Consider the following 26,819-nt stretch of genomic DNA (forward strand, 5'->3'; position numbering starts at 1 on the left):
CCCTGCTTTAGCCTGTCAACACATTTTGAATAGAGAGTATCTCCTAAATTGGAATAAATTGACTGAATTCTAGAAATTGTGATCTCAACTGATTGAAAAATCTTAACCTCTCATTCTCATTGTTTTTAATTTTCTGCTTAACTTGGTGTTCATTGAGAATGAATATGCTTGAATTTTACCTGGTTCTACATTACTAGATTTACCCATCTCTAACTGACGCCATCATCAATCCACTGCTACTAAGCATATACAGCACATCTAATCAGGGAAATTCCTTTATCATTACCAGTCCATGTGAAAAACTCTTCTTCCTTATTATAGTTAATTGATCTTGCCATCTATTTTCTAATCACGTTAAGAGTTTCTTATACTCTTGGATTCTCTGTCTTCTGCCCTGTTCTGGCTTCACCCTCCCCACACTCAGGTGTACTTAGTGGAATGCCCTGGGGTTAATGCACAACATAAGACACAACTGTATCACTAGCCAACAACTGTTGCAGCTGGATGTACCTCCTCTTTACAATTTTCTTCAGTCCCTGTGGTGTTGAGTGTGCAGATAGGATCCTAAATTAATATGAAAATTTCCATTAATTTTGGGAGAATTTTCTGCCTGAAAAATTTCTAGTAACTGAGGAGCTGTCTCTGACCATCATACTTAGCAGTTTTGTTAAGAAGGTAAACAGGTTTGGGGTTTATTTGTACTACATTGTATCATCAGATAATTTAATCAAATAGGTATCCAGTTTGGGCCATCCAGGCCCCTGTCTCTTATATACTTCTTTGATTTGGATTATCAAGGTAACTGACTTAATGTTTGACTTCACGATGGGCAGGAGCACCCTGCCTACACTTAATACTGTGTAGGCTTAGCAACAGTTGGGGTTTAAAGAGCGTTCTATATAGGTAGTGTTGAATCGACTTTAGTCTTTTCCATTTCATTCAACAGTATCTTATTTATTGAGAACACTGTCAAGTGCTTTAGTCTCAAATGATGTTGAAAATAAATTCAAACGTCATATTAGATATAATAATTCCTTCCCCTACCCCCATCCAGATTCACTGATGCGGACAGAAAATAATACACTCTTAGGGGAATTGTCTGCAGAAGAAAGATAAAGGCAGGCTGTACAGATTAAGCAATTCTACCCGTTATCTTGGGCAGCTAGGTGGCACAGTGTGTAGACTGCCAGGCCTGGAGTCAGGAAGACTTTTCTTTCTGTGTTCAAAACTGGGTCCAGACACTTACTAGATGTGTGACCCTGGGCAAGTCACTTAACTCAGCTTCAGTTTTCTCATCTGAAAAATGAGTTGGAAAAGGAAATGGCAAACCACTCCAGTATCTTTGCCAAGAAAGCCCCAAATGGGGTCATAAGAGTCAGACGTGACTGAGAAATAAATGCCTGAACAACAATAAGCCAGTTATCTGCTAATTGGTGCATATTATTAATTTGCTAGAGAGGTAGTATGGCCAAGTGGATTCATAACTGGGCTTGTGATTTGATCTGTTGTAGGAGGGAGTTTCCATGTTGATGAAATCACAGATTTTTGATTTGTATAGTATAATTTCACTCTTAAAGAAGGTAGCCAAGGACAGATTTTCTAACTGGTATATCCTAGTATCTATCAAGACAGTACACATAATTATAGGTATCTATAAATAAGAACCATTTACCCTTTAATTTAAGTGAATTACAAAATTTGTTTGTTTCAAGTCCATACAATTTAAGTCCTCTGAGGGCAGGGACTGTTTCTTTTTTCTGTCTTGTATTCCCAGGGTTGAGCACAGGGTAGGTACTTAATGTGTGTTAAATTGATATCATTAAATTAAATCTAGGGAACCAGAATTTAAGGAGCAGGTACTCCAAAGTCAAAAGGTCTTACAATGATTTATTAGAATGCATGACTGTAGTTTTCTAGTCACCCTAAATAAACCTAAGGGTATATCTACAAAAGCTTGAGTGGAAAGCAAAGCTTCCACCCCACTCTCCTTACGATTCCTCAGTTGAAGGGTTGTAGAAGGCAGAGAAACACAAAGGAAGGTCCAAAATGAAACACAGAGCAGCATCAGAACTCTGGGATCATTCCAGAAGATGTTTTCTTGTTTATAGTCAAGGTATTGAAAAATGTTAGGCAGAATTTAAGCACCTTTAGTGAGATTCTCCATAAGATTTCCTAGGAAAGCCTGCTGACTTCATGACCTGTTTTTATGGTGTTTAAATAACTGGGCATCTCATTTTCAAAGAACAAATCAGCAATGAGTTTTAATGACTATAACTGTAACTGAATGAATATGAACACAGTTCTTCTGCAAAGCCAACAGCTGGCTGGCATGCTAAAAAAAAAAATTAAATAAAGGACTTGTTCTCCTGGGCAAGACAGAAAAATCTGGGTTTTTGAGGAGAAAATGAGGCAACATTACCCCTTCTTCTTCATTGCTTTCTCTAAGATTTTCTCATGAGACAACTTCTCTTTGTCATATTGAGCCACAATTTTGTCAACTTGTGTACAGTGTAACTTCTGCATGGTGCTGTGTTCCTACAAAAAGAGCAAAATGATTAGTAGCTTGGACTTATAAGGTAACACTAGAGCAGCCCATGTGAGGAAACTCTGGAAACAATATCCTGCCTATAGAACGTTTCCTGGCCACTCCTCTTTCCATTGGCTTCCCAGGGCTCCATCTAACAGAAGAATTAACGCTGAGGGAAAATCAGAGGACACAGGATAGGACAGCAAGTCCAACCTAGTATCCAATGAAGGAATCATGTCTACAAAATTCCTGACAATTTATCATCTAAACCCTATGGACAAAGGTAGTTTTCCTGATACCTTTAGTTAATGCTCTCCTTCTCCTATAATTTCCATGTTTGTAGACATCAGAAGCTATAGTGGCACAGTGGATAGAGTGCTGGGCCTGGAGTTAGGAAGACCTGAGTTCAACACAGCCTCAGATACTTACTAGCTGTGTGACTCTGGACAAGTCTCTTAACCCTGTTTGCCTCAGTTTCCAGAGAAGGAAATGGCAAACCATTTCAGTATCTTTGCCAAGAAAAGCCCAAATGAGGTCATACAGAGTCTGACATGACTGAACAACAACAATAAAATACTTATCTGAAGAAGCTAGATGGTATAGTAGATAGAGTGATGGGACTGGAGTCATGGAGACTAGCATTCTCAAATCTGGCCTCAGACACTTCCAGCCATGTGACCCTGGGCAAGTCACTTTACCTCCGCTCATCTGTTTCCTCAACTATAAAATGTAGATAACAGCACCTACCTCCCAGAGTTGTTCTGAGGATAAAATGAGGTAATACTTATAAAACACTTTGCATAGTGCTTGGTTCAGAAGTGAGCACTGAAATCCATCCTTCCCTTCTCTTCCCTTTTTCTATTCCTTTGCTTTCCTTTCCTTCCCTTTTTCCTTCCATTCTTCCTCCCTCCTTCTTCCCTCCCTTAATGTGATACATAGTAAGTCTCTTATCTCTTGCCTTTCAGATATTTGAAGGCAGGCATCATGCGCTTTTATGTCTCTTCTCCTGTCTATACACTCCCAATTCCTTTAGCTACACATTATATGATATGGATTCCGGGTTTCCTCATCACCCAATTACTACATCCTAGTTTGTCCATATTCCTCTTCAAAATGTAGTTCCCGGTACAGAACACATTTATATAGACATGGGCTGATCAGTGCCTGGTAGTGTACCTTGTTACATCATATGTTTACTATGGACCCAAAAAGGGAAGAAGGGATCAATATTTACACAATGTCTAGAGCCAGGTATGTCATATTTGTAGTTGTCACTGAATTTTTGGTCAATTAAAATCCCTACATCTCTTTCATTTGAATTGTTCTCAAACCAATTCTCCACTGACCTTTTCTTTTCTCCTCCCAGACTGCACCTATGATTTCATTGGTAGAGGGAACCCTCAGTGAGGAAACTCCTACCAATGGCACCTTCTCTGCAGATTAATCTTAGAGTTTCTTGGGGGCACTGAGGGGTTAAGTGACTTGCTCAGAGTGTCAGAGGTGGGGCTTGAACCCAGGTTGTCTTTGAGTCTGAGGGTATCTCATTTAAGTAACTGGTACATTTACTGGTTGATTTCTTTATATATGTAGCCATAGCTATGGCAAGGTGATCTTAACTTTGTCCCAAGGTAGTACCAACATCACTTGGAATCTAATTCTTCCCATTGGTGTTCACACCTCTGTCCTAAGGCTCACTACACATACTTGTTTCCCCAACAGCGGCTAGTTTTGCAGCAGCCTAGAAAACTCTGGTTGTACTGCTTACCCCTAGCCCACATACTCCCAGATAATCTCTTTCCCTTTCCAACCCCTTTATTCCATTACTCAACTTGTCCTGGGAGGGAGTGGAAGGGAACAAGCATTTATTGAGTGCCTACTAGTTCCAGGTAATGTGTTAAGTGCTTCACAAATATCATCTCATGTGATCATCACAACGACCCTGAGAAGTAGGTACTGTCATGACTCCCATTTTACAGCTGAAGAGTCTGAAGCAGAGAAAGAGTAAGTGACTAGCCCAGAGTCACACAGCTTACTAAATATCTGAGGCCAAATTTGAACTGAAGTCTTCCTGACTCTAGGTGTGCCTCCTAAGCACAACAATTCCTAGTTATGTTGTGGCTTCATGGTTCATTGTGGGGGTCATCTCAAAGAATGCAGACTCAGACCACCTCTAATCCAACTGAAGGCATTTAGTGAAGACTGATGCCCCTCAGAAGCAGGCTAGGTTCCCAGAGGAACTAGCAACTCAGTAAGATAAGACAGGAAATTTTATACTGTAATGATGCTGATTACACAACAGAAATTATGAATATTATGAGAATATGTGTGAAGAAGGGAGAGATAACATACCAAGGGGAACATGTGATGGGCGTTTCGGGAAGTCTGTGTGACCTGTGCTGACTTCTACCAATGAAAGTCAGCTAGGAGGGACTTGTGGCAGGGAACAGAGATACAAGATTGGATCTCTCTTCTGTGGGGTGTGTGTGTGTGGGGGGGGGTGTGCGCGCGCGTGCGCTCACCTGGAGTTCCACATTCGCTTCCTGCAGGAAGTGTATTCAAGATTTCAACTGCTTCACTCATCCTGAGTCTGTCTAACTTACTGCGCCTATTTGGGCACCACAGGTTATTTCTAACAATCTTAAAAAGGCAGGAGGGTTTGTTAAAGAATTAGGGAATGGGGAGGGATCCTTCTATGATTCGGTGGCCAAACATCCTGGATCACGGTACTTTCTTATTGACTAGCTCTTGTGGTCCTGTCTCGGGCTAAATAAGTGGATGGTGTGATTGTGGTTGAGTACAAGCACACATCTGTTCAAATATGTGACTTGTATCTGGGTGCAGTTGCTGTACTGAGTCTGGGGGCCTGAGGTGTGGTTAAAGCCAGATGGTGTGGTTAAATCAGGGCATGCCTGCTGTTCAGTGGGGCCCATAAGGAAGTTAGAATGTTGGGGCTGGGGGCAGCTTTATTAGGATTCCAGCAATACCTCTGAATACAAAGAGATTAAGAGAGAGTGGGCAGGTAGGTAAGAATCTGGAAAGAATGATCTGGAGATGATGAAAGAGTGTGTTTTACACCTGCCCTTGGTGTACCTCCTCCTGCTTCATGGTGCCAATAAAGTGTTTTAGCACAGACTGAAAAGATTACAAAAAGTCAAGGTTTGGCCACAGCCTCCCCTTTGGGGAGGGACAGGACTACATTTTCATACAAACTACTGTTGTTATCATTGTTAGTTTCATCTAGTTTTCATTTTCCTGCTTTTGATATTTTCATTATCTTCTCTGACTTCTATTTTAAATGCTTGTTTTCAAAGCATTTACAGTGATTATTCAACATCTCCAATAGTTGCTGCTTTTTATTTTATAAACATTAAGATTTTTCTTCTCCTTTAAACAAAGCTGAAGAGAGAAAACACTTCAAAAAAGTATTTAATATAAAAACCCAATTTTCTACAATTGCTTGGCTGTCCTCTTAAGACAAACTTGGGGTGTATTTGTATTCCAAGCTGAAGACCAGGCACATGGGTTCCATTTGATGGAAATCAGTGTGGGGGCAGAAGAGGGAGGGACCAGAACATACTTTTGCATGAGAAAAATGTCAGCTCCAGCAGGGAGTACATAAGCCAACTTAGCGAGTAACCATATAAGAAGCAGACAGGATAATGATACAGTCTTGATGGCCCCAAGAAAAACCTTAAGTGACTAGTGGGATGTTCCATTTCAGTAACTACCCAGCCTCCCACACAAACAGGAAATAAGGATAATCACTGGTAACCCAACTTTAAAGAGTATTTGAGAGACAATCTAACTAGGCTCTTGAGAAATCCATGAAAATGGGACTTTAAGAGGTGGGAATTAATCTGGGTGACAAGATCACAAGTAGTATAAAGGGAACACTCTCCTTTATTTTTTTTTAATTGGCATGATTATTTTAATTTTATAAAAAAGTTTTCCCCCCACAAATTATCACAAGTATAAAAATAAATGGGAAGAGCTGATAATTAACTTTACAAAAGTCTTACATTATTTAACAAAGGATTAGTCATTTGATTCCTTTAAATATCAAATGCAGCTAGGTGGCACAGTGGATAGAGTGTTGGAGTCAGTAAGGCCTCAGCTCAAATTCTCCCCTCAGATACGTGTTAGCTATGTGGCCCTAGGCAAGTCACTTGACCTCTGCTTGTCTGAGTTTTCTCATCTACAAAATGAGGATAATAATAGTTCCTACCTCCCAGGATTGTTGTGAGGATCAAAGAAAAAAAACATGTAAAAGTACTATGCAAACATTAAACTGTTCTATAAATGCCAGTTATTATTTTTAACATTAAAATTTTATTTCTAGGCACATGTAGAAATATTTGCTACATACAATGAGGTGTATCTGTGGCACACAGAATTTCAGAATTCTAGAGAGCAGTAATGTTATCTCCTTCCACTTGTATGATACTGTACAGTTTACAAAGCACTTCTATGTACATTATCTCCTATGATACACACACACACACACACACACACACACACCTGCCAGAATTAAAGTAGGACAGACTTGCTCAAGGGTAAAATGCTAATAATAAGGTAGGACTTGGCCTCCAGTTTTCCAAGTTCAGTTCTTGTTCCACTGAACTCCACTATCTATGAGAGTTTAAGAAGAAGGGGTAATAGAGGCAATGGGGTTAAAGGGAAAGGGGCTGGGATGGAAAATGACAATATGGTCAAAAGCATACCTTGGTTTGTGGTTTTGTCCTTCATTCTCAGGGAGATGATGACATGGCTTGCAATTGAATAGGATTTGAGTGAGGGAGGGCTCTGTAAAGTCACCAGCCTCATTTTCTCCTCCAGAGCCAATTGGATGCAGTGGCCAGATATCAATCAGGATGATTGGAGATGGCCAACAATGCAGTGGGAGACTCCGGCCTTTTTAAGCTAAGATGTTTTCAGGTTCTCACTTTCAGTGAGATAACACTTTGGTTTAGGCAATCTCTTAAGGGAATATGCTCATGAACTACAGAAATTCAGATAGAATATGAAATCTTTGCAGACTAGAAATACTTGCAGCAATTACTTATTCTGTCATTCCAATGAAAGGTCTGTCCTCAACTGATAATTTCTAACTGAATTACATCTCACATATGTCTTCTCTTTTTCATCCATTCACACTCAACCCTTATGCCAGGACCTCATCATTTCTCTTGTAGACTCCTGCAATAGCCTTCTATTGGTCTCCCTGCCTCAAGTCTCTGCCTACTACAATCCTCCCTCCATTCAAATGCCAAAGTAATTTTTTTTTCTCCTAAAAGAGATGTGATGGACTCAATATGCAGAATGAGACATATACTTTTGGACATGGCCAATGTGAGAATTTGTTTTGTTTGACCACATGCTGTTATGCATACTCATTTCTCTTCTGTATTTTTAAGGAGTTGAAGTGAGAGATGGAGAAAGAAATTTGTTAATTGTTAATATTTGTTAATTAGGGGGAAAATACAGTATAGGTCTATGTTATATCTCCTGCTGAAGAAATTCCATTAGCCCCTTATTACCTCTAGCAAATAAAGGCTCCTCTGGTTTATAAGGCTTTTCATAATCTGGTCCCTTCCTACTTTTCCAGTCTTTTTAAACCTTATACCTTTTCATGCACTCTAAGATCCAGCTATACTCCATCACTTCTATGCATGGCTTTGCACTGGTTATCCCTAATGCCTTTATATCACCACCTCTTTCTCTTTGTTTTCTCTGATTTCTTTTAAAACTCAGCTCAAATCCCTCCTTTTTCAGGAGACCTTTCCTAGTCATTCTAGCTGCTCTTGCCTTTCCCTTTCATATTAACCTCATACGTTTGGCATATTTCTTGTATTTATCAGGATATCTATAAGTTGTCTCCCCAATTAGAATGCAAACTTCTTAAGGGCAGGGAATATTTTTGTCTTTCTTTGTGTTCCCAACACTTGACATACTGCCTAGAATATAACAAACACTTAATAAATGCTTTGATGACTAACTGATTTATTAAAGGAAATAAGTTGCCCATGTTTTTTGAGATGGGTTAACTTTATGGCAACTAGACACAGAGACATTAGAATGTCAATGGGGCAGAGGTTAGATGAGGAAAACCTGCAAATTTTTTTAACTATGAAACCATATTTGAAAGCTCAGTGAGGGAACTGAGCTATACAATCATCATGGCTCTTTCATTTATTGCTGTTTGTGACTTCTGTTCAGACAGTGAAGGCTAAGGCAGCCAAAAACATCCATTAGGTGGAGCAGTTAAATGGCTGTGGCAGAATGCTTTGTCCTATCCTGGTTGTGCAAGCATTTCTGTCAGGTAGAGAGACTTATACTTGATAAATCATAGATTAAATCTTAACCCACTAAAATGGTTCTATATTATTTTAATATCAGTTTGACATTTTTTAAGGAATGAGATTTTTAAAAAATAACCCCTATACAGTTACAACAAGGAATTATTGCACTTGGGGCAAATGTAGTACTGTGGAAAGAGCTCTGCTACTGGAATGGTTCACATTCTGCCTGAGATGCTTATTATCTGCATGACCTTTGGTTTCAGTTTCCTCATAAATGAGAAGATTCAATAAGACGGGTCCTTTTAAGCTCAAGATCTATGATCCTATGACCATAAATACCTCAGCTTGGTGGGGTGGGGGATGAAGATGAAGAGCACAGGTTAGTTGTTTAGGAACCTACTTTAGTCTTCTACCAGGTAGGTCCCTGTTGTAATTCATTTAATTCACTACTATAACTAGTAGCTGTTATTCTCTGTTATTTATATGTTGCTGAAAAAATTTGCTGTCAATGTCCTCTTAATTTGGCATCCAGTGGCAAAGCCCAGTCACTGTACCTTTGTTTTTTTTTGTTTTTTTTTTTGCTCTAAGCTGCCATTAAAACTGTGGGGGGCAAATAATGACCAATGACTAAATGAATTCTAATTCAGTATTATGCTGGTGACCAAAAGCTTTTGTAGTAGTTACTTTGTACTCTCAGGTGGTTTGAGGAATGTAATTAGTTTGTCCATAAATCAATATGATCAGTCTCACTGTCCAGATTTTCACGACCATTATCAGAAGGGGAAAAATGTACCTTTGCATGTTTCTTCTTTAAAGAATTTAGCTCTTTCTGTTGTTTCTTTAAGTGTTTCAAGTAAGCCTATTGGAGAGAAGGAAAAAAAAGCCACTGAAATTAGTTTTCCTGTAGCCATAGGGATTGAATCAGACTGAAAGAAAAAAATAACAAAAAAACGAACAACTTTGAGTTATATTAACATGCACACTATAATTTGTCTTACAAAAATATCAAGCCACTTTACCTTCATTTGTTTTAAGTCTTCTATCCTCACTTGAGGAATAAGTTCAATACCTAAAAAAAAATTGGATATTGTATTTTTTAAGATTATGCAAAATTAGCCACAGTGTTGCTTAGGCTATTAAAATTTCAAATACTCTTTATGAAGGCAGATAGCTAAACATTTATCTTATATTTAATATGAACATGGAAATGAGCATCTTCCCATTGGAAAACAACTAACTGGATGCTTAAGAGAAATAGCTATTTTAACATTTGCATGCTATGGTATGTTTGTGCTAGCCTGCTTGCTTAGGGTAAAAAGCAATAACTGCATCACGAATTCCTGGATCACTGCCCCAAATTCACTACCACATAAAGAACAAAAGCAAAAGGTTCCACAGCTCATAAAATTAAATTTGGCATTTTAGCAATGATTTTTCACATACAAGAGAAAAGCCAAGTGAACCAATGTACATGGGGACTGTACTGGGGACCTAGAATTTCCCAAAGAAATACATCAACTCATCACACTGTCTTGGTGATGAGCTAGACCAGATGTTGCCATAGCAACAGCAGCTGGAAGAGACTTCCAAGACAATAGAATTATGTTCTGTTTCCATGTAGATTTTCTTCTGAAGTAAACATTTCTTCTTTAATTTTTTTTCTGGAGTACTGAATGAAATCAATAGGAAAATTAAAGGTCACTGTATACCATATTTAATTTCCATTATCAGAAGGGGGGAAATTGTAACTTTGCACATTTCTTCTATAAAGAATTTAGCTCTTTCTTTTGTTTAAGTGTTTCAAGTAATCTTATTGGCATACCATGTCTGATTTCCAGGAAAGTTGTAATAAGAGGCATGTATGTTTAGGGATGATAAGAATAAATCCACAGGCCCATATTTCTCAGTTTTATTCATTACAAGAGCTGGTTATTATATGTACCTGTAGATGAAGAACTTTATCATTCGTCCATAGTTGGCTCAATGTGCCACAGTTACACCACCAGTATGCTTTGGCAAGACTAGATAGGGAAAAAATACCTGGCTGGCTGAAATGCTTTTTGGCTTTGATATTTTAAGTCATAATGGTTTATCATAAGGAAGTTAGGGGCATTTAGGGTACAATATTAATAGGGCTAATGTTACTGATAGCAAAAGCCATCCATACCTTACTCAAGCTTACTTCTTGGGCCCCAAGACTGCTTTAAGACCACTTTTCAATTGCTACCAGTCAAAAAATTCTCCTTTTTTGCAGTCCATACCATCTGATTTTATAAGCTAAATTTCTGTCTGATAGAATGCTGGGTTGAATGGACCACCCATTTACCTCATTCTGACAGTTCTTCTGGTGTTAATTCTATAAAACCTTGATTAAAAGGAACCCCCCAAACAGATCCTTCAATCATTGGCAGTTAGTTTTTCTATACTAAGCTCTGAGGATAAGCAACAAATGTTTTAAAAAGCAAAGCCTATAAATAACACTTACACACACACACACACACACAGAGGCAGAAGTCTTATTAGCTAGGTGGTGCAGCAGAGTCTTGGGCCTGGAGTCAGGAAGTCCTAGATCCAAATGCAGCCTCACATACTTCCTAACTGGGGGGCCCTAGGCAAGTCACTTAACCTCTGTCTCATTTTCCTCACTTGTAAAATGGGGATTATAACTGCATCTACTCCCAGGGTTGTGGTGAAGATCAAATGAAATATTTGTAAAGCACCTACTATAGTGCCTGGTGTACAAGCGGGTACTTAATAAATACTGGTTCCCTTCCTCCCTCTCCTAATACTTCTATATTCTTCTCTAATACCATTGAAGTATATAATATCATTCTGAATGATGTTCTTAGACACTTCAGGTTCCTCTGTCATAAAACAAAAAATCAGTAATTCTCCCTTTGCTCTACTTACTGAAGTAGACTCATACACATAAGAGATTTTCCAATGCAAAGGTTGAAGAAAGGGTCTTTCTTAGCTAACTGAATTTTCTTGTTTTCTTCATGTCATGCAGAATAACTGAGTATTCTGCTTTTTTAAGGTTTCAGGATAGTTTCTCTTCTTGCCAATGTAGGTGTTGAAAAAAAGTTGTAATCCTTCAAACGACATTTGAGAGTTGTGTGGGAGCTTCTTTTGCCTACTCCCTTGTTCTGGAAACTTACAAAACTCCAATGAGTTTGTAAACCTAATGCTACTCTACCATGTATGTATATTATCAAAGCAGTATTTTCCAATTCCTACTTTTAGAAAAAAAAAAGTGACACTGCTCCAGATAACAAGTGCTCTTGTATTAACTGGTATATGAGTCTCCCCCCACAACCCTCCACTTCTCTCAAAGACTTTTCCAATGGAGACACCTTTTCTTCCCATTCACCCAGAGAAGACCCAGGGGGCATACTACTTGGTCTCCAAGGCTACTTTGTGACCAATTCATTAATTGTTATCACTCAACAAATTCTCCTTTTTTTGAAGTCCATGCCATCTGGTTATACAAGCTGTTCCAAAACATGCATTTTAAAGCTACTTAACCTATTAAAAACTTAAAAATACACGAAGACTTTTGGAACACCCTGTATGACTCTCTGCACATTCCTGCTGTCATCACTTACTCATCTCTGGGATATGTTCCCACCTCTCTTTGTCTTTTTCAGCATCTGGCTCAGAGGGTTCCTCTCTCCCTACCCTCTCTCATTCCAACATTCATGTGGATGATCCATCTGACTCACTGGCCTCACAGTTCCTTCAAATTCACAGCTGCAATGACTTTCAATGCCATTCCCTTTCAGCCACTTTGGGTCATTAACCAAATGATGAGTTGGGACTATTTTATCTCAAGAAACTGAACCTGGAACTTCTCTTCTTTTCTCTCAAACCAACTGAAGCTACTCTTCTTCTTCACCATCTTCCTTGGCCCTCTTCTTTTTCTACATATTTTTTCCTTACTTATCTCACTAACTTCGACAAGTTCAGTTAATCCTCTACATATCTGAGCCATATATATATACACACACACACATATATATGTATGTATGTATATATGTGTGTGTGTGTGTATGTGTGTATATGTGTATGGATGTATGTGTATCTATCTATCTATCTATCTATCTATCTATCTATCTATCTATCTATCTATCTATCTATCTATCTACATGTCTTTAGTCCTGACTTCTCTCCCTAAACTCTAGCATCAAAGTTCTAACTATAAGCTAGACATTTCAAATTTCCTTCTGGTCATTCCACCTGCATGTCTGGTCAGTTCCTCAAACTCAACAATATCTAAAACAGAACACATAATCTTCCTGCCAAAAACATCTTCATCTTATGTTTGCATTTTTTGGTCACTAATCCTATTCATCTAGGCTAAAACTTTGTGCCATCTTTTATATTTCATTCATGTTCCATATCCAATCATTCACCAAGACTTGTGGATTCTTTCTCCTGAATGTCTCTCATATTCACTCCTTTCCATTGGTCTTACATCCATTCTACTTGGGGTCCTTATTACCTCTTCACTGTAGTCTAGTGCAAATGTTGCCTAACTGGAGGAACTTTCCAAAAAGTTCCAATTCCCTAACCTGACATTTAATTCCTCCCCACCTGACTTCAAACCAGGCAATGAAGCTAATTTTTTTTAGCCTCTTTGAATACTTTATTGTCACATCTTGCAAAATCTCTTTTTTCATTTGGCCTAGACTACAAAGGTTGCTCATGAGTAGAACTTTATAACACATGCCTCTTTTATAAGTTTGCAAGAATGTTGGATTTATAATCAATGGTTCAAATTCCAGCTTGACTACTTAGTAGCAATGTGACCCTGGGCAAGTCACTAACACTCAATCAACTTCAATTTCATCATCTGTTGGACTGGATGACCTCTGAGATCCCTTCCACCTCTAAATCTGTGATCCTATGGTTCTGCTACCTATGAAGGATAAATACTGATTAAAGAACCTGGCTGAGAACTAGAAACTCACCTATAAAGGTTACTCTTGGTTTTAGAACAAGGTTTTTCAAGAGAGAACCAGACGCTGTGCCTAGAAATCCTCAGGTAATGGAAGAGGAGAGAGGGTAAATCAGTGAGCCATGCCCACTCTTAGGATTACACTAGTGTCTGGGTAGCCATAGTACAATACACTGGGCAATGGTCTAATTCTCTAAGAGACAAGTGAGTCTTAAGCAATTTGAAGAGTTGTGAGCATCATCAGCATGGAAAGAATGAATACAACATAACCATGTTGGATTAGACATTGTAAACAAAAGCAAATTTGGAACAAATGCATGTGTATGTTTTATGTACTTATGAGATCCTATAAAATGACAAAATAAGTGTCCCTAAGAGACTACAGAAGTACTCTTCAAAAATGGATGTCAAGAGTGGCCAGAATGATTTCGCCTTACCTTTCTTCCCTTCCACCCCTGCTCCCAGAGCAGAAGTAGTGGTTGGTCTGAGTTCAGAGCTGCTCTGAGGAGTCACATTGGCTTTAGCATTATTGGCTTTTCCTTTTTTGTCATTCTTTGAAGTGTCATTTGGCACATCAGCTATGTCACTCTGAAATATATGCATTTATATTTGACTCACAATAATGACACCTCAAACTTAAACATATTAATATGATGCTATTCCGTCTTATTCAATAAACATTTATTAAACACCTACTATTTTCAAATCATTGTTCTATGTGCTGGTATACAAAAACAAAGCCTCTGTCCCCCTTTAAAAAAACCCAACAGTCCCTCCCTCAAGGAGATTACATTCTACTATAGGTTGAAAGTGAGAAGAGGAAGCATGATGGGTACAACAAAGCAGAAAAAGGATCATGACTCAGGGCTTTGGTTTTCGAACTTTTTGGTCGTCAGTACCCCTCTATCCTCTTAAAAATTACTGAAGACCTTCCAAAGAGCTTTTGTTTATATAACTTATCTAATAATAGTTACTGTATTTTAAAATAAAGTGTCTTAGTATTATTATTAAAATAAATTGGAACTTTAAGAATCTACTGAAAGGGGCTTATGTCTCATACCTAAGGTCAAACCTCATACCTGAAGATAACTGCCAGGGGTTTCCAGATCACACTTTGATAACTGCTGATTTAGAGCTTAGGATCTTAGAGGCCAACTAATCCAAATTTGTTATTTTTAAGATGAAACATAGAGAAATAAAAAGAACTTGTGCAAGGTCAGACAGGTATGAGATTTGAACCTAGGTTCTATGATTCCAAATCTGATGCCCTATCCATTGTACAGGGGAGAAGAAGTACTTTACATGGATTTAAGAATACCAAGTTTGAATCCCATCTCTCTTACTTATTGGCTGTGTAACTATGGACAGATCTTTTAACCTTCTCATGCTTTAATTTCTCCATCTTCAAAAATGGGGATAACCCCTATAGTATTTGACTCTTGGGGTTTTTATGAAGTTCAAATGCAATAACTGATGAGGAATTCTTTGTAAACTTTAAAGTGGTGCTATATTTACTGTCAGCTATTATTACGGTGGAGAATTTGTCTGCCTTATGACCTCCCCCCCTTCTCTCTTTTGCACTTCCCTAGAGTTCTGTTCTCTATCCAGCTCCAAGCCCTTCCCTCCTATAGAAGGGAAAAATTAGTCAGCAAGAAGCATCAGCGTTGCTGCAAAAGAGCCAGCAGCAAAGAGAGGAAAATGTAGCCACCTCAATGGCACTGAATGAGTAATCAGAAGCACTAAGTGCGATAGTCACTGTTGCCAGCAAGCTGTAATGTGCTGACAGAAGAAAATGGTTTGCTCTGTTTGACTTGAAAGAAATATTCACCTATGGGAAGGACAGAAAAGAATGTGAGAAGGGTGAAGAAATAAAAAAATGTAGCTTTAATTGTCATTCAATAGAATGAACTGATTGTACATTTTATGAAGAGTATGAAAATTTGCCTCTAATATTTTCTTAAACTATGGTAGTGGTTTCTCATTTCATAATGGAGCATTTTAGATTAGAAAACAATCAAATGATTGCTCTCATTTAAAAAAAAAGATCAACAAATATATATGTGAGAACCTGTTATTATAGGTACAAATGGCATAGATCTTGATAATGAGTGACTTCAGATGTGAGTTAAGCTACCAGTTTTCCAGATTTGCATGATTCTGTTTAATAAAGGCTAACACCTTCCCTATTCTGACTCTCATAAGACTGTAAACTCCTTGAGGTTCAGCGCTATTTTTCATATCCCCACCGTGTAGTATAGTGCCTTGCACAAAGGCACTTGAATGTTTGTTAAATTGAGATTTTTTTTTTTGGCAGGAAAGCATGGGTGCTCAACATATGCTTGATTGCTAATTCATGTAAAAGACAACAACAATAACAACAACACAACAAAACATACTTCTTTTCCTAAGGTGGTTTATATAACACTAGACGTCCCAAATTAAGCCCAGATACATAAATCACCGTGAGGGTTTGGATTCAGCACGTGAACTTAACATATCTTGTGCGATGTCAGTATTCTCTAACGAGGTCATAAACTCCCTTGTGTTAATAATTAATACTTACAGTTTCAATTCCCATTGCTCTCATTTGATCTGCTCTCTTTTCCATTACAGAAAGAAATTTCTTTGGGTCTGACAAAGCATCCACAATATCTGAAAGAAATTCACTCGTGTTAATCTTAAATTTTTTTTTCAATTAAATTTTTTTTGTTTCGTTTTTGTGAGGCCACTGGGGTTAAGTGACTTCTAGCTGCCCCTTAAAATTCTTCATGATCATGCAGTTCAGCTTGAAGAAAGACTCATCAGGAATCTGTTTATTTGTTTCACGTGATTGTTCCTCTTAGAAAACTTATCAAGGCTCTAAGAACTTAGAATATGCACCAAGAAACAAGAAAAGTGGAACAAGTATCTCCCTAATGATTCTCTACACCTTTGCCCAGTATTTTTTCCTGAGACATTTAATTTAATTTTGTGAAGCCTAGTTTCATGATACAGTCACAATGAACATTTCTTTCATTATTTTCTTTCTTATAATCTGCATTTAAAGGGACTAATAACAGCCTTGCATAGCATCTTTGAAATATTAACACATTTTTAAATACACAATTCTCAACAGCTAACAAAAAGCAGTGTATGAATTAAATTATTTTTAGGAATTTGTGAATTTTCCCTCCCAACCTTCAGGAATTAACCTCCCTATTTTATGTTTTTTTAAAATAATTATTATTTTCATTTCAAGAGGAAACATTTATCAATAACAGGAAACATAACAAAGATAGTACTAAAAGATGCCAAGGAAAATCCACAGAATTTTAAATGAGTTGACTAGTTTCTGATGTGCTCCTGACATAGGATCATACAGAATAAAGAATCACAGAATTTCAGATCTGAACATGAATATCCAACATGCCTGACAAGTGGTCATCTAACCTTTGCTTGTATACTTCCATTGAGGAGGAACTCATGACATCATGAGGCAGCCTATTCCACTTGATAATTTTTTTCCTTTTATTTTGGTGAGACAGTTGTGGTTAAGTGACTTGCCCAGAGTCACACAGCATGTAAATGTTATGCATCTGAGGCTGGATTTGAACTCAGGCCCTCCTGACTCCAGGGCTGGTTCTCTATCCACTGTGACACCTAACTGCCCCTAAAATTTTAATTATTAGAAAGTTTTCCCTTGCATTGACCCTAAATCTGCCTCTCTATCATTTCTACCCTGTACTTCTGGGGCCAAGTTGTTGTTTGCCCTTCATTTTTGAAGACGACTAATTACATCACACAGTGATGGCTTGACTCGCCCGTGAATTGTATTTAAGTGAGGTACAGTCACACAAAGTTGTCAGCTTCATTCTCTCTTTTGGAGTGAATCAAAGTTCAGTGGCAAGACAAAAGTCAAGATCAATGGCGATGGCCCAAAATGCAGCGGATGACCTTGGTGTCTAATATCTGATCAAGCAGAAGGAGGTGCTGGAGAGCTTAAAGCCCTTCTGTCAGGAAAAGTCTTCATGTGCCTCTCTGGCCAGGCAGAACAAGCATAACCAACCCTTATCAACATTCCTGGATGTAGGCCCTACCTCCACTCTACATTTGAGGAATTTGAGGCACAGATGATTCTGCTGTTGGGGTTAAACTCCCGCTCTAGGTTGTCCATGGTAACAATGAATTGAGTTCAAATTGCTTATAGGAAAGATATTTGCATAGTGCCTCTTAGACTCTTTCAGGCCTCTCTAACGCGTACTTGGGCCCAAGTCTAAAAGTTTTCCATTTGAAGTCAAGCTTTCTATGAACCTACATGATTCAGACTGGGATCTCCTGCTAACAGTTTTGAATGATTAATCTGTGGTGATTTTTTAATATAATTTTCTCATCTTCAATAATCTATATCCTAGTCCCAGAGCATACCTTTATTTTAAGTACTAGATGAATTAAAAAAAATCTTCATTCTGGGCTTATTATGTCCAAATCCTATACTAAGTACTAGATACACAAATACAAATGTGGAAACAGTTCTCAGTCTTTTGGAGTTTACATTATCATGAAGGAAATAACATATTAGGGAAGTGGAGGCCAAAGAGGGATATTTTGATTTGTAAAGTTACAAGGACAGTGAGTGGAGTCACTTGAATAACCAAGCACGGGTCTTCAATTTTTTCAGGATCAGTATGGTTCTATCCATGGTAATCTTTATTAGCAGATAAACTTAAGTTATATTAGAATCTCCACAATCACAGTGCCCTCAGTCCACTTTTACAACAAATGTAATTTTGGTCTCCTCCAGCTAACTTAGATCCTGTTAATTGTTTAGTTCCCATAGGCTACTTGTACTATAGGCAATAATCCTAATAAAAATAAGAAACCATATAGCTAGGTGGAGCAGTGGCTAGAGTTGGAGTCAGGAAGAATCAAGGAGTGAGGAAAACACTCAGTTGTGTGATGCTGGGTCAATCATTTACTCTTTCTCAACCTCAGTTTCCCCATCTATAAAATGGGGATAACAACAGCCCCTACCTCACAGAGTTACTGGTTGTTAAGGACTGAATGAGGTTAACATTTTAAAGTGCTTTGTGAATCTTAAAATGCCATAAAAATGTTAGGTATTATTATTATTATTATTGATAATAATTATCAATAAGATCAGGAAGAAAACTCACAATTGCATCATTCTTTAAAGTTTGTAAAGTACTTTTCTCACAACTCTGAGACTTGGCAGTGAAAGGATTATCATCCTTATTCTATAGATGATGAAACTGGGAGGAAGATTATCTTTCATGAGCTACTTTTAGGAATATCACAACTCTTCCAGAGCTTGGGGATTCTGGAGGGATAGTATCTGAATAGTAAAGATTTTATTATATGCTTTTATTTTCTTCCTGCTTTGGGAAATATGAAATTTTAAAAAAACAACAGACCATCAAAGATTGATTATTTATGAAGAGAATAAAAAACCCAGTCTATTTATATAAGTCTTTTAGAGAGTTTGATAATCCAGAGTCAGAAAAAAGTATAGTATCATTGAGAAGCAAGTCAGGAGTGTGTCAACTAGCTCCACAACTGGTTGGCTTTGTTGCTAAGTTCTTCCTGTGTTTGTTCCCTCTATATTTCATAATGATGATAATAATAATAATAATAGCCAGCATTAATAAAGCACTTTAAACTTTGTAGAGTTCTTTACAAATATTAACTCATTTTATTCTCACAGATAACAGGAGGTGATAATAATAATTAATAAGAAGAACAATAACTAATATTTATATAGTACTTACCATGTGCCAGGCACTATGCTAACTACTTTACAATTATCTCCATATATACTCATAACAACCCTAGGAGGTAGGTTCTATTATTATCCCCATTATACAGATGAAGAAATGGAGGCAGATGGAGGTTAAGTGACTTTCCTAGGGTGATTGATTAATAAGTGCCTGATGCCACATTTAAATACTGGTCTTCCTGAAGCCAGGTGCTGTGATCTATTCACTATGCCACCTAGCTAACCTTCTTACTACTATCTTGAAAGTTAGTGATGTGTGAGTTAGAAGGAAAAACAGCAGAAAAATAGATTTTTTTCTTTTCAAGTGCTTTGCTGTGCTGATAGAAATCATCAGCTCATAGGAAAGTTATGTTTTTATTAGACATTTTGCTTATGTACTTGAAATAGAGAATCATTACTCTCCTGCTTAAGAGGGCACAGCTTTTACCATTGAACACTGAAGGAGAAACAACAGCTTTCAATCACAGGCAGAAGGATTTCTGTTAGATTTGAAGTAGAGCTTCTTGATGGATATGACAATGGAATGGGTGAGCAGGGAATATGATACAGCTTCTTCTCTTTTAACTATTTAAGAAACAAGTTGACCAGTATGGTTTTGGAAAGGTTTGAATTCAGTAGAGTTCAAGGGAGTAGGAATGGGCTGGGAATCTTCCAGAGCTCCCTTACAGAACCCATGAACACACTAACTATTAGGAAAGTGGGAAAGGAAATAAGCTGTCAATTTAAGGCTTACAGAAAGGAAGATAACAACTCTTTAAGGAAGGGGGGATAAGTAATGCTCAGGAAACAAACAGGTGAGAATTCAAGGACAAAGACTGGAAAATAACCTTTAAATGTCATGCTGAAGCTCTGGGTGCTATTGAAAACTTTCAATAGCTCTCACTTCAGTTCAGATTTTTTTTTTAAAGACTCCAAGTAGGCATCCAGGAAAGAATAAAAAAAGGCACATATCAAAAGCAACAGTGGGTGGGAAGAGAAGAAACACTGAGGCCTCATTTAATGCTCATTAGCACTGGAACTGTTTCCAGGCTTTGGCAGCAGAGTAACTGTACCTTTTCTCTAAGCCAGCAATAATTCACTGTAATGCAAAGCTCCAATGGGTAAATCATATCTTCACTGCCTTTTTGTCCCCCTGTGATAAAGCAGTTAAAATAGCACCAGTAATCCAACAGGCCAATTGGCACCAGACTCCGCAGTGCTTATATTTCTTACCAATTGATTTTCTTTAAAAAAATTTTTTTTAAAAAGGCTTTATATTTTTGATTGATAGGCAGTACAATTTTATTAAGGAAAGGAAAATAAAATATTTCTTAATTTGTTCACAGAAATTTTGTTTGGGTCACTTTCCCCCTAAATTTTACCTGTTACTTCCTCATCAAACATTTAGTTTTTTCAAAAGACAAAATTCTGGCAGAGACTACTGAAGAAGACAGACCATTTCCAAGGATCCCATTGGCAGACTATACTCCTAGAGCAATGGACCTAAGTGACAGTTACATAGAAAGCCACAATTACTATGGAGATGAAGGCTATGAAAAGGCATTCCCTCATCTTCTGTGATCACATGAAGGATATGTATATGTATGTAGGTTTATATACATACATACATACATATATATACATGTGTTCTTATATGTGTGTTCTTTGAAATTTTTGTAAATGTTTTACTTAAGGCAGGTGAGGGGATGCTAAGGTAGAAGAATCTGGCTTGTGTAGGGTGGGGACAATGGATTCAAAGAATGTAGGTTAATTAATAATTAATTTGTAATTACACTGGTATGAACATAATTTTATATAAGGAACAACCCAATATCAGCTCCTTTTCAGTCTCCTTACTGGTTCTTCATCCATGCCACATCCTGTACATGTGGGTGTCTTCTAGGCTCTTTCCTGGGACTCCTCTTTTTGTTTTCTTACTATCTCACCTGGTTACCCCATCATGTCCCAAGGATTCAATTATCATCACTAAACAGATGATTTCAAGATCTAGGTATCAATCTCTCTCCTGAGCTACAGTCCCAATTACCAGCTACCTCCTGGGATTTCAAACTGGATGTCTTGTAGGCATCTCCACATATTAAAAAAAAAAAGAAAAAGGACTCATTGCTTCTATTCCTAAACTCAGACCTCTAAACGAACTTCCCTATTACTATCAAGACTGCCACTACTCATTTGCTCAGTCACAGGTTTGCAACCTCATCGGTATCTTTGACTGCTCACATTCACTTTCCCCATATATCCAATCAACTGTCAACTTTTTTAGTTTCTTTCCCTACAACGACCTCTCATATCAGTTCTGTTCTCTCCACTCACAGCACCATACTAGTTTGGGCCCTCTCGCATGTACAATTGCAATAGTCTTTTGGTTATTCTCCTTGCCTCAAGTCCGCTCCTCCTCTAAGCTATTGTTCACTCACCTGCTAAAGTGCTTTTCCTAAAGTATAGGTCTGACTATTTCACTCCCTCTCCCTGTGAACTCCAATGGCTCCCTATCACATCTAGGCTCAAATATAAAGTCTTCTGTCATTTAAAGCTGTTGGTGACCTGGTCCTTTCTAACTTCCATACTCTTAACACATTACTCTCTTTAATGTACTCAATGAGCCAGCCATATTGATTTACTTACATATGATGCTCATCTCTATGTTTTTGCCTTCTTTGTCTCCCATTAAAGGAATGCTCACTCTCCTTCACCTCCACATTTTCAAATCCTTGAATTTTAAAAGAACTCAGCTCAACCTCCTGAAGAAGGCCTTTTCTAGTTTTCTCAGCTCTGAGTGCCTCTAGAGCTGCCTTCCATTTACTCTATACATACCAATTTGGGTATACTTATCTTTTCCATTAGAATGTAAGCTCCTTGAGGGAAAGGATGGCTTTTTTTTTTTTGGCTTTTCTTTGCGTCCCTAGCATATAGAACAGCACCTGGCATGTGATAAGCACTCAATTGATTGGTTGATGACTTTAGAATGACTCCATAGCATGCAACACCAATTACCCAGTTCTAGTGAGAGCTATCAATTCTGGTGTTATCTTTTAGAAAGTGGATCAGCAATATATTTTTTCTCATTAATGAATATTTATCCTCTTTCCCCTATTTAATAACTTACATAGGAAAACCCAAGTTGTCCAAAAATGCCTGTTGTCCAGACTGTGATATACAGGTAAACCCACAACTTGCTAACATATGGGCTAATACAGAACTAGTCCTTCAGTACATGCCTTGGATAGGCACTTCAGTGCACAATAATGCAGCACTTTCAATGGTCTCAAGCTATTCCCTGACTTGAAATCTATCTTTTTAACACCAACCTTCTCCTGGTAATGCTGCATGGCGAGGAGCCATGGAACCTCACAATCTGTGAACAACTAAAAATGCCAGTGACCTAAAAGGCAATGAAGAAACTCACAGTGGGCATAGTACAAGCTAGGATTCTGCACATTAACCATAATAGCACGCACACAGGAAATGGCACTAGGAACACTACCTGGGAATGTAGGAACAATAAAGGAGACTGGCTGGTCATATAACAGATGCATAAACTGGGAAGTGCTAAACTGTTAAATGGACATAAAGAGTAGATTTCCTATAGGAGACTTAAGAGGAGACATGGGCAATAAGAATTGTATAGGATGTATCATTGGAGAAAGTACTTATATTCATGAAGTCACAAAAATTTCAACTTACTGAAGCTTTAATAATCTTTAAAATAAATCTTTAAAAATCTTTTAAAAAAATCTTTACATAGTACATGGGGCTCCTGGATCTTAATGACAGACCTGAATATTACTAAGACATTTCAAATCTGAGACCTCTTAGCTGATAGTGAATTAAACATTTTCTCAACTAAACATTTTTTAATAAGGAAATAAATAATGAACTTTAGAACTCTTAAGACAAAAGAAAATCAAACATAAATGAAGAATATTTGGGATTTTTTTCTGTAATACCAAGGTAGCTAGTTTATAAAATATATTTTTGTAATATATGCCTTTTTTGTCTCAGTAACAGCTCTTTAAGGCAGGGACCATTTTTATTTATTTATTTTGTATTCTTAGAGCCTGGAATAGTGCCTTACATATAGTAGATACTTAATAAATGCTTATTGAATTGAACCAAATTGGATAGCAACACAAAATATCCTGTAAAATACAACTATGAAGTTCCTGTAAACAGTACAAACCTGAACAGTACTAATTTCTGATGAATCTGACTGGTTTACTGAAATGTATTTATGGACCTATTTGTATAGGACTGTAGGTGACTTATAGCATTCATATAAACATTTAGGATTCAGGTCTCATAAAAAGAGTATTTCTCTAGAAAATGGTAAGGCCATTTTGGGAAATTTAATAAGTGCCTTTGAGGATGTTTTATTTGTAATGAGGCAATATAATGCCAGAGAAAGTTTTTAATTAAATGTTTTACAAAATACAGAAGTGTGGGGGCACATGGAATTTCCTCAGAAGACAAAAGTTAAGCCAAGAAATGAAACTGAACTTGCTGTATGACCCTCAAAGGCTATCAGAACCAATATACTCTCTGGAAAATTACAAATAAATAATTTTAGAGATCGTCACCTTATGCCCTCAAAGAGGGACTTGATTTCCCAAATGAGCCAAATTGTTCACATGGAGCAAGTAACTTATTAAAAGCATCTTTTAAAATAAAGATATATTTCCCTTGTCCATTTTTAAACAATAAGACATTATCTCACATGCCCCATGAAAAAAGATGGCTGCCCCTTGTACTGAACCCTATTTCTTCACGTAAAATCTCCAGCCTGACTCATTCTCCTAACTTCTGTAACATACTGTATAGTTATCATTGTAGAATCTCCTATATTCTTAGCAGGAAAGAATCTCCATAAATTCCCACTGGACCAGGGAGACTGTAATGCTTCTGCCCATGACCTTTCTACACAGAATGCTGGTATGTCAAGAGGTAGAAGTTTCATTTTGAATTTGTTCTTTGGAATTGACCATGGTGTGGAGGCAGAATGCTTTGGATACAAAAACTGAGGTGTCAAACTTGGGGGCCTCATAAATACAATATAGATAATGTTCATTTGTGGCTTTCTAAGACAATATGCTACCTGCAGGAATCTGTTTCTATTTGACTTTGACACCACTGCTCCAAAGCATTCTCCCATAGTGGTGATTTCGAATTTTACATAATGCTAAGTCAGAACTTAATCTGAGATTTGTGTATGCAAGGATTTCAAAGACAAAATTTGATACTCTGGTTTCCATGGCTTCCTACAGTTTTTCCACTTTAATAGATGAAGACCTGAAATGAATTCCCAGTACTCAAATCAATGACTCATTCTTGGTTGTTTCCATCAGGAAATGGAAGGCCTCATTCCATTTTTGAATTAAACTTCTCTAAGGTCCAAGAAGGTCAATTTTAACCTGTCACGTTTCTTCTTTGGTCTTGATGGTAAGCAAATAGCCAAGAATCCCTGACTGATTACTTGGTGAATATCAAACTTAAGACTAAATAGTTAACAGCAGGTCAATCACTACCATGGATGGACAAAGATTCCAATTACAACGTCCACTGTACTAAATGTGGCAAACTTGAAAAAGTCCTAGGATTAGGGAAAATAGTCCAAATCTCTACTTAAATGAAGAATGGAAATTCTATCATCAGGGCTTCCAAATACTTTTGGATCAAGACTAGAAAGTTCTAAATCACCTGATGATCCCATGAAAGTCACATTTATCTAGCACGATAGGGCAATGAAATATCTCACTTAAGTAAATTTTAAAGATAAATTAAGCTTATCCCATAAAGTGTCAAAGCTTAAAAATTTAACAGTTTTTTATGGAAACATTTCTAAAATGTACTACACTTTTTCTGCTTTCTTAAACAGAGAACAGAGTACATAATTTAACCTGCTCTTGCTGACTCACAGTAATCACTATGAATAGTACATAATTAGTATATTGTGCTCTAACACAGTGACACTCTCTTGGGTGGCCGAGGTGTGTAGGACTTTTTGATACTTTGGCATACACAGTACAGATCCTAAGAATTCTTCAGGCTGTTTGATATTGTTCTGTATCCTCCCCCTTCTATTTTTCCTCATTTTTTTCTCCCTTCTGATCTACTGCTTTATTTTACATATCACCGTTTGGGTGAGACTTAAAAGGCCAAATTTGCTTCACCAATAGACAAGTTTTGGCCACTCTCAGAAGTCTTTTTTACTTCCTGCTAGTTTAGGGCAGTTTTGAAATTGGTAAAGCTACAGTTGCTGGAAGGATAAATTCCAGATACATTCAGCACTAACTAAACACCTACCCAGTTCAAGATTCTTTGTAATGTGTTTAGAATATGAAATGTGGCTGCTATCCATAAGGAGTTTACATTTTACTGGATAGATGAGCATTAATGCATGCACCAGATACTGACTGGATGATACATATGTGCCCTTGGACAAGTTGCAAACTTGATGGGAATCAATTTCTCCATTTGTGGAATGACAGTGTTAGGCTACATCATCTTTACAATACTGTAATTCATGTTTCTGCTGAGATCATTGTAATGTTATAGCTGACAGATTTTGAAAATCTATAGGTTCAGTTTTGGTTCAGATTGGCTGAATGTTTGCTTATTTGTTTTCGTTAATCTTTAGTAAGTTTAAATGGTTTAATTTTTAAAATGGGTTCAACCAGGGGTCAGCAGAAATATTCAGTTTACTGTGGTTTTTGGTTCAGAGTTTGTTTCAAGTTTTTGCTTTAAACCATGAACAGCTTCTGGTTTGGTGATAGAGCTCCTGTTAAAGCAATGCTCTCTTGTGGATCTGAAGGAAAACTCAGGCACAGAGATGGATGAATATAACTTACATCTGTTGGTGAGGTTGTGTATAGATGCTGCCACTCACGAAGTGCTGACTTTATATTCTTTAGTTTGCTCTGACTGCCAGTGTGGATGCACCCTTTTTCAAACACATTTGTAAGGATTAATAGGCAACTTAGAATAAGAGACTGCTAAAACGGCCTTCTTATCTAGTTCAAACCTTCCCATTTCATCAGTTAACAGCGAAGCTGAGAGAGGTTAAGTAATTTATCCAAAGTTATTTGTTAGTAGAACTTTTCAGTGTAGTACAGGGAGAAAAGTGTTATATTGGAGTCAGAGGACCTGAGTTCAGATCACATTGCCACTAATTACTAATGTGACTTCAGGTAAGTCAACTGACCTCTCAGGGCCTATTTCCTTAATACTAAAATAAGGCTGTGGGACTAGATGACCTCAAAGATAATT

At 37.5% G+C, this 26,819-nt stretch overlaps 1 protein-coding gene across 8 annotated transcripts in view; it reads right to left on the bottom strand.

The window, feature by feature from the left end:
* Positions 1 to 26,819, bottom strand: part of PLCB4 (phospholipase C beta 4) — a 461,946-nt gene that overhangs the window by 22,384 nt on the left and 412,743 nt on the right. For all 8 annotated transcript variants that reach the window (XM_020985786.2, XM_020985793.2, XM_020985777.2 and 5 more), the window contains 5 exons: positions 16,347 to 16,435; positions 14,221 to 14,371; positions 9,846 to 9,895; positions 9,620 to 9,685; positions 2,420 to 2,535 (listed from right to left, as the gene is read on the bottom strand). In XM_020985786.2, the coding sequence (XP_020841445.1) occupies positions 2,420 to 2,535; positions 9,620 to 9,685; positions 9,846 to 9,895; positions 14,221 to 14,371; positions 16,347 to 16,435 (472 nt within the window). The remainder of the gene's footprint in view (positions 1 to 2,419; positions 2,536 to 9,619; positions 9,686 to 9,845; positions 9,896 to 14,220; positions 14,372 to 16,346; positions 16,436 to 26,819) is intronic.

The sequence above is a fragment of the Phascolarctos cinereus genome, unplaced genomic scaffold (assembly GCF_003287225.1).
Source record: "Phascolarctos cinereus isolate Bilbo 61053 unplaced genomic scaffold, phaCin_HiC Scaffold_2;HRSCAF=192, whole genome shotgun sequence".
Taxonomy (NCBI): Eukaryota; Metazoa; Chordata; class Mammalia; order Diprotodontia; family Phascolarctidae; genus Phascolarctos; species Phascolarctos cinereus.